We start from the raw sequence: 8,746 nt of genomic DNA, 5'->3' as shown, positions 1-8,746 counted from the left end.
GATGATGGCATCTGATCAGCGGTCGTCACTAGTTACCCCAGCCACAAAGTCATTTTTAAAAAATCTGATTTTAAACCTAACCTCATGCCTAACACTAAAACTTAAATTAAGACCAAAAAGCAAGAGCAAAAAAATAAAAAATAAATGTATTTTTATGATATTGCAAATATTTACTTTGTGGCTGTGGTAACTAGTGGAAACCCCGCTCAACGGAATGGATCACATTATTTTTCTGCGTGAAATCAAACCTTACTGACAAGAAACGATTGTATATACACATAAAGAGCTATTTAGAAATAGGGGGACTTTGAAATAATTGTATTTTCCCTTCTTCCATGAGGAAGCTGCTTTTGGGGGAGTGGATTGCTGTTGTTGCCCTGCCTGGCAGCCTCACCTTCCTTCCCCCATCTGCGAGAACAGTGCATAACTGTGTACATCATCTTAGCGTAATGGCAAATGAATCTCTTGAAAATGATGGAGGGACCGGTTCGAGAAATTCAAGAAATATAAATTTCACATCATCTGTGGATCTCAGCACGTCCTTGGAATCGAGTGTTCAGATTCGAATATTTAAAATAATTGTAATCGGGGATTCAAATGTAGGGAAGACCTGCTTAACCTTCCGCTTCACCGGTGGGAGCTTTCCAGAGAAGACCGAGGCGACAATCGGTGTGGATTTCAGGGAGAAAGCAGTGGAAATAGAGGGCGAAAAAATAAAGGTAAGAGCTTACTTAAGCATCTGATCGAGACAGGGCCGCTTTTCTTTCTTTCCTTGTGTCAATTAACCATTTATGTGTTCATCGCTTCAACCGTTATACATCTATGCATGACATGTCAATAACCCGAGTAGAGAATTATTTATTTCCAGAGTCCATACGCAATTAAAATGTTCCATTTATATTTATATGGGTAGTTAGGTTGAATGTTTCTATTAAGTAATATATCCATCAGCAATGTTTGCATGTTTTTTGAGTTAAGGAATTGACAGTATAATTTTATGTTGCATCAGAGCACCATCACATCATATCCTCAGATCACCTACTGTTTTCTTTGCAACTGCCTATAAACAAGTCGACAAACCTCTGAATGCCCCCTGCCTAACATGATGACCTAGTCCCAGTGTTTTTAGCAACAGGCAGTGACATAGCTAATGTGATGTTTTAACAATATTTCTCTTCATCTGTCTTCTAATTGAGATTCACCATCAAAATAAAACCTGTGCTCAGTATGAAAGCATAAGCAAGAGCCTCTTTGTTCAATTATCTATTATTCATAAATGGAAGACATGCACTAATGCAGCATTCAAAACACTGGGCCTTTTATAAAAGCATATATGTGTCATGTATTGTCATGTTGTGTCTTTCTGTCCTTTCCTTTCACCCTGTCTCCCTCTGCTGGTCGTCTTAGGTTACCTTTTCTCCCCCGCTTTCCCCCAGCTGTTCCTTGTCTCCTCTTGACTACCTCGTCACCCCTTCTCCCACCTGTTCCCCTTTTCCCTCTGATTAGTCCCCTATATCTCTCTCTGTTTTTGTTCCTGTCCTTGTCGGATTCTTGTTTGTTGTGTTTCATGCCTGAGCCAGACTATCGTCATGTTTGCTGTAACCTTGTCCTGTCCTGTCGGAATCTGCCGGTCTATCTGAGCCTACCACAGTTTGGTTATTAAAGAAGCTCTGTTTAAGTTAGTTCGCTTTTGGGTCCTCATTCACTCACCATAACAGAAGAATCCGACCAAGAATGGACCCAGCGACTTCGGATCCTCTCCACTCAGCCGTCGAGATCCAGGGAGCGATGCTAGGCAGACACGAGCAGGAATTGTCTGCTGCTCGACATGCCGTTGAGACCCTGGCCACCCAAGTCTCCAACCTCACAGAACAGGTTCACCATCTCCGCCTCGATCCACCGGCCACTTCCAGGGCTTTCGAATCTCCGGAGCCCAGAATCAATAACCCGCCGTGTTACTCTGGGGAGCCCACTGAATGCCGCTCGTTCCTCACCCAGTGTGATATTGTGTTTTCTCTCCAGCCCAACACTTACTCCAGGAGCACTGCTCGTGTCGCCTACGTCATATCTCTCCTTATTGGACGGGCTCGTGAGTGGGGCACGGCAATCTGGGAGGCAAGGGCTGAGTGTACTAACCAGTATCAGGACTTTAAGGAGGAGATGATACGGGTTTTTGATCGATCTGTTTTTGGGGAGGAGGCTTCCAGGGCCCTGTCTTCCCTATGTCAAGGTAATCGATCCATAACAGACTACTCTATTGAGTTTCGCACTCTTGCTGCCTCCAGTGGCTGGAACGAGCCGGCTTTGCTCGCTCGTTTTCTGGAGGGTCTCCGCGCAGAGGTAAAGGATGAGATTCTCTCCCGGGAGGTCCCTTCCAGCGTGGATTCCCTGATTGAACTCGCTATTCGCATTGAGCGACGGGTTGATCTTCGTCACCGAGCTCGTGGAAAGGAGCTCGCGTTCTCCGTTGCCCCCCTCTCCGCATCACTACCATCTTCCTCTGCCGGCTCGGGAGCTGAGCCTATGCAGCTGGGAGGTATCCGCATCTCGACTAAGGAGAGGGAACGGAGAATCACCAACCGCCTCTGTCTCTATTGCGGTTCTGCTGGTCATTTTGTCACTTCATGTCCAGTAAAAGCCAGAGCTCATCAGTAAGCGGAGGGCTACTGGTGAGCGCTACTACTCCTGTCTCTCCTTCAAGATCCTGCACTACCTTGTCGGTCCATCTACGCTGGACCGGTTCGTCAGCTTCCTGCAGTGCCTTAATAGACTCTGGGGCGGAGGGCTGTTTTATGGACGAGACCTGGGCTCGGGAACATGACATTCCTCTCAGACAGTTAAGGGAGCCCACGGCCTTGTTCGCCCTGGATGGTAGTCCTCTCCCCAGGATTCAGCGTGAGACGCTACCTTTAACCCTCACTGTTTCTGGTAATCATAGCGAAACCATTTCTTTTTTGATTTTTCGTTCACCTTTTACACCTGTTGTTTTGGGCCATCCCTGGCTAGTTTGTCATAATCCTTCCATTAATTGGTCTAGTAATTCTATCCTCTCCTGGAACGTCTCTTGTCATGTGAAATGTTTAATGTCTGCTATCCCTCCTGTTTCCTCTGTCTCTTCTTCACAGGAGGAGCCTGGTGATTTGACAGGGGTGCCGGAGGAATATCACGATCTGCGCACGGTGTTCAGTCGGTCCAGGGCCACCTCTCTTCCTCCACACCGGTCGTATGATTGTAGTATTGATCTCCTTCCGGGAACCACTCCCCCCCGGGGTAGACTATACTCTCTGTCGGCTCCCGAACGTAAGGCTCTCGAGGATTATTTGTCTGTAGCTCTTGACGCCGGTACCATAGTCCCCTCCTCCTCTCCCGCCGGAGCGGGGTTTTTTTTTGTCAAGAAGAAGGACGGGTCTCTGCGCCCCTGCATAGATTATCGAGGGCTGAATGACATAACAGTTAAGAATCGTTATCCGCTTCCTCTTATGTCTTCAGCCTTCGAGATCCTGCAGGGAGCCAGGTTTTTCACTAAGTTGGACCTTCGTAACGCTTACCATCTCGTGCGCATCAGGGAGGGGGACGAGTGGAAGACGGCGTTTAACACTCCGTTAGGGCACTTTGAATACCGGGTTCTTCCTTTCGGCCTCGCTAACGCTCCAGCTGTCTTTCAGGCATTAGTCAATGATGTCCTGAGAGACATGCTGAACATCTTTGTTTTCGTTTACCTTGACGATATCCTGATTTTTTCACCGTCACTCCAGATTCATCTTCAGCACGTTCGACGTGTCCTCCAGCGCCTTTTAGAGAATTGCCTTTTTGTGAAGGCTGAGAAGTGCACTTTTCATGCCTCCTCCGTCACATTTCTCGGTTCTGTTATTTCCGCTGAAGGCATTAAGATGGATCCCGCTAAGGTCCAAGCTGTCATTGATTGGCCCGCCCCTAAGTCACGCGTCGAGCTGCAGCGCTTTCTCGGCTTCGCGAACTTCTATCGTCGTTTCATCCGTAATTTTGGTCAGGTGGCAGCTCCTCTCACAGCCCTTACTTCTGTCAAGACGTGCTTTAAGTGGTCCGTTTCCGCCCAGGGAGCTTTTGATCTCCTCAAGAATCGTTTTACATCCGCTCCTATCCTTGTTACACCTGACGTCTCTAGACAGTTCGTTGTCGAGGTTGACGCGTCAGAGGTGGGCGTGGGAGCCATTCTTTCTCAGCGCTCCCTCTCTGACGACAAGGTCCACCCATGCGCGTATTTTTCTCATCGCCTGTCGCCGTCGGAACGTAACTATGATGTGGGAAACCGCGAACTGCTCGCCATCCGGTTAGCCCTAGGCGAATGGCGACAGTGGTTGGAGGGGGCGACCGTTCCTTTTGTCGTTTGGACTGACCATAGGAACCTTGAGTACATCCGTTCTGCCAAACGACTTAATGCGCGTCAGGCGCGTTGGGCGCTGTTTTTCGCTCGTTTCGAGTTCGTGATTTCTTATCGTCCGGGCTCTAAGAACACCAAGCCTGATGCTTTATCTCGTCTCTTCAGTACTTCAGTAGCCTCCACTGACCCCGAGGGGATTCTCCCTGAGGGGCGTGTTGTCGGGTTGACTGTCTGGGGAATTGAGAGGCAGGTAAAGCAAGCGCTCACTCACACTCCGTCGCCGCGCGCTTGTCCTAGGAACCTTCTTTTCGTTCCCGTTCCTACTCGTCTGGCCGTTCTTCAGTGGGCTCACTCTGCCAAGTTAGCCGGCCACCCTGGCGTTCGGGGTACGCTTGCTTCCATTCGCCAGCGTTTTTGGTGGCCCACCCGGGAGCATGACACGCGTCGTTTCGTGGCTGCTTGTTCGGTCTGCGCGCAGACTAAGTCCGGTAACTCCCCTCCTGCCGGCCGTCTCAGGCCGCTTCCCATTCCCTCTCGACCGTGGTCTCACATCGCCTTAGATTTTGTCACCGGACTGCCTTCGTCAGCGGGGAAGACTGTTATTCTTACGGTTGTCGATAGGTTCTCTAAGGCGGCTCATTTCATTCCCCTTGCTAAGCTTCCTTCTGCTAAAGAGACGGCACAAATCATCATCGAGAATGTTTTCAGAATTCATGGCCTTCCGTCAGACGTCGTTTCGGACAGAGGTCCGCAATTCACGTCTCAATTTTGGAGGGAGTTTTGCCGTTTGATTGGGGCTTCCGTCAGTCTCTCTTCCGGCTTTCACCCCCAGTCTAACGGTCAAGCAGAACGGGCCAATCAGACTATTGGTCGCATCTTACGCAGTCTTTCTTTTCGCAACCCTGCGTCTTGGTCAGAACAGCTCCCCTGGGCAGAATACGCCCACAACTCGCTTCCTTCGTCTGCGACCGGGCTATCTCCTTTTCAGAGTAGCCTCGGGTACCAGCCTCCGCTGTTCTCATCTCAGTTCGCCGAGTCCAGCGTCCCCTCCGCTCAGGCTTTTGTCCAACGTTGCGAGCGCACCTGGAAGAGGGTCAGGTCTGCACTTTGCCGTTATAGGACGCAGACTGTGAGGGCTGCTAATAAGCGTAGAACTAAGAGTCCTAGATATTGTCGCGGTCAGAGAGTTTGGCTCTCCACTCAGAACCTTCCCCTTAAGACGGCTTCTCGCAAGTTGACCCCGCGGTTCATTGGTCCGTTCCGTATTTCTCGGGTCATTAATCCTGTCGCAGTTCGACTTCTTCTTCCGCGATACCTTCGTCGCGTCCACCCGGTCTTCCATGTCTCCTGTATTAAGCCCGTTCTTCGCGCCCCCGCTCGTCTCCCCCCCCCCCCCCCCCATCCTTGTCGAGGGCGCACCCATCTACAGGGTCCGCAGGATTTTGGACATGCGTCCTCGGGGCCGTGGTCACCAGTACCTCGTTGATTGGGAGGGGTACGGTCCTGAGGAGAGGAGTTGGGTTCCCTCTCGGGACGTGCTGGACCGTGCGCTGATCGAGGATTTCCTCCGTTGCCGCCAGGTTTCCTCCTCGAGTGCACCAGGAGGCGCTCGGTGAGTGGGGGGGTACTGTCATGTATTGTCATGTTGTGTCTTTCTGTCCTTTCCTTTCACCCTGTCTCCCTCTGCTGGTCGTCTTAGGTTACCTTTTCTCCCCCGCTTTCCCCCAGCTGTTCCTTGTCTCCTCTTGACTACCTCGTCACCCCTTCTCCCACCTGTTCCCCTTTTCCCTCTGATTAGTCCCCTATATCTCTCTCTGTTTTTGTTCCTGTCCTTGTCGGATTCTTGTTTGTTGTGTTTCATGCCTGAGCCAGACTATCGTCATGTTTGCTGTAACCTTGTCCTGTCCTGTCGGAATCTGCCGGTCTATCTGAGCCTACCACAGTTTGGTTATTAAAGAAGCTCTGTTTAAGTTAGTTCGCTTTTGGGTCCTCATTCACTCACCATAACAATATGTGGAATTAATCTGTCCTCCCTTTTCCCATGTCCACTGGCTTCATAATGCAATGATCATCCAAACATAATCATTAAACTAAGCCATTTACCTACATTTTCCTTTGTACATTGTTCAGTTTATTATTTATTCTGATTATGTCTCGGCCCATTTAATATATCATCTATCTCTGACCAATACCAATGATTACTCTCTGGCCACTGGATCTGTTATTACTCCTCAACAGGTGCAGGTGTGGGACACTGCAGGACAGGAACGCTTCAGGAAGAGCATGGTAGAACACTACTACCGCAATGTGCACGCTGTCGTTTTCGTTTACGATGTCACTAAGATGAACTCATTCCAGAACCTGAAGACGTGGATCCAGGAGTGCAACGGGCACCGTGTCTCACCCATTGTGCCTCGGGTACTGGTGGGCAACAAGTGTGACCTGGTTAGTCAGATACAAGTGCCCTCCAACACTGCCCTCAAGTTTGCAGACGCCCACAACATGCTGCTGTTTGAGACCTCGGCCAAGGACCCAAAGGAGAGCCAAAACGTGGACTCCATTTTCATGTGCCTGGCATGTCGGCTGAAGGCCCAGAAGTCCCTGCTGTACAGGGATGTGGAGAGGGAGGACGGAAGGGTTAGGCTTTCACAAGAGACAAATATTAATAAGAGCATCTGCCCTTGCTGAGGGAAATACTGTGACTCTCCTCCACTCTGCAATGATTCCTCCTCTCCTTTTAATACTGCTGTGGCTTGAATGGAAGAATTGAACATAAACAACATACTGTTCTAATGTTAACATTTCTTGTAAGAATGTGCGTGCAGTTATTTCCATTTTTTTATTGAACGGTCTAATACGGTATTGTGGTCTGTCTGTATACACCTCTTTTTGACCTTCTTTTTTTAATTCTCTTTCTTTGATATATTATCATTATCACATTCTGTGTTTCCTCCTAATAATGGCCTTAATAAGGCAAGAGATGTTATCCAATGGTGTGTTTGTAAAATATGTTTATTTATTTTGTATTTGAGTTGTACATATCTGTATATTTTTGCTGTCAGTATTATTGTTTCATGCCATATACATCTGTGTAACATGATTGCCACATTCTCACAAAGGGACTTTCATGAAGACTATTCCATGTCAGACTATTTGGGTATACCAGTCAAAATTTGACACATCTACTCATTCCAGGGTTCTTTATTAGTACTATGTTTTACATTGTAGAATAATAGGGAAGACATGAAAACTATGAAATAACACATATGGAATCATGTAGTAACTAAAAAAGTGTTAAACAAATCAAAATATATTTTAGATTCTTCAAAGTAGCCACCCTTAGCCTTGATGACAGCTTTGCGCTCTTGGCATTATCTCAATGTATCTATACAATCAGAGGAAGAGGTGAAGCGAGAGAAAAAAAAATGGTCTTCCCCATCAGGAGTTTTTGTATGGAGATCAATGAGATTGTGTAATTTGGTCAACAAAAAAATGGAATGGCTTATTTGCTATGCGAGGCATATTTAATTGAATAGAAGTTTCGTAATGCTTAGGTTGTTATGAGTGTGCTAATAAGTAGGACACGTGACTACTTTGAGAAAAACAACTTTATATCGGAGTTGTGCCTGTTGTTCACATGGTCAGTGCTATGCGGGATCCTTGGGACTTCCCTACCCTTTACCCATACCATTTTAAATTGTAACTTCAATGGGGCTGGGACGTCCCAAGGATCCCAGATATTATAGATTTTTTTTGGTGGGCATTACCTTTTTCTAATTTCTTAATCCCCACGATGCATATCAAAGTAGTGAAGGTATACGCTGTATCAATGAATAAGGCTGATGAAACAGATCAAAATGTTTAGCTTAAAATGTTGATAAAGTATTATTGCTTCACATTTTAAGCGCAGCAATGTAACCACGGTGGAAGGCCGAGCGGTTTCATAGTCTTTGAGATGGAAATGTCCATTCTAAATTTTGAAAGATGGGAGATGTAAAGATGCAACAAATATCATGGATTACTAATATGACTAGGATAATGCCTTTAGCTGCTAGATAATGAAAGAAAGTTGTTTTGAAAACCAATAGAACAGGAGAGTGCATATGAGGAAGTCTTTATAAAATAATTGCCTCCACATTTCTATGGTGGGATTTTGGCTATAGGCTGCTTTGAAGCAAGGTAAGACATGCCTCATAATAGGAAGTAAAACGTCCAGGTTTCAAACAATTAAGGAACAGCAGATGGAAAGGCTTTGCCAAGAACCTTCTCAATTAAATGTTAGCTAGCTACAAAGTAGCCTATGCCTACCCGGAAGAATGTTATCATGATTATTTGCATCAATCCAGTGGCCATTTGTTTTGCTACAGAAACACTGCTAACCAAACA

General features: G+C 47.1%; 1 protein-coding gene across 1 annotated transcript; it reads left to right on the top strand.

Moving 5' to 3' along the window:
- Positions 1 to 207: 207 nt before the first annotated feature.
- LOC110488541 (ras-related protein Rab-33A-like) lies at positions 208 to 8,471 on the top strand. The gene is made up of 2 exons (XM_021560774.2): positions 208 to 719; positions 6,599 to 8,471. The coding sequence occupies exons 1-2, from the start codon at positions 336 to 338 to the stop codon at positions 7,046 to 7,048; spliced, it is 834 nt and encodes a 277-aa protein (XP_021416449.1). The 5' UTR covers positions 208 to 335; the 3' UTR covers positions 7,049 to 8,471.
- The last annotated feature ends 275 nt before the right edge of the window (positions 8,472 to 8,746 follow it).

Source organism: Oncorhynchus mykiss, chromosome 14, assembly GCF_013265735.2.
Source record: "Oncorhynchus mykiss isolate Arlee chromosome 14, USDA_OmykA_1.1, whole genome shotgun sequence".
In the NCBI taxonomy this organism is placed as follows: Eukaryota; Metazoa; Chordata; class Actinopteri; order Salmoniformes; family Salmonidae; genus Oncorhynchus; species Oncorhynchus mykiss.
This window is presented reverse-complemented; position numbering and strand designations above follow the sequence as displayed.

What these genes read in the sequence shown, in the direction of transcription:
- LOC110488541 (XM_021560774.2), top strand. Translation starts at nt 336, where the DNA reads ATGAGGAAGCTGCTTTTGGGGGAGTGGATTGCTGTTGTTGCCCTGCCT. An exon ending in TAGAGGGCGAAAAAATAAAG is followed by an intron (nt 720 to 6,598) that starts GTAAGAGCTTAC and finishes ACTCCTCAACAG; the next exon opens with GTGCAGGTGTGGGACACTGC.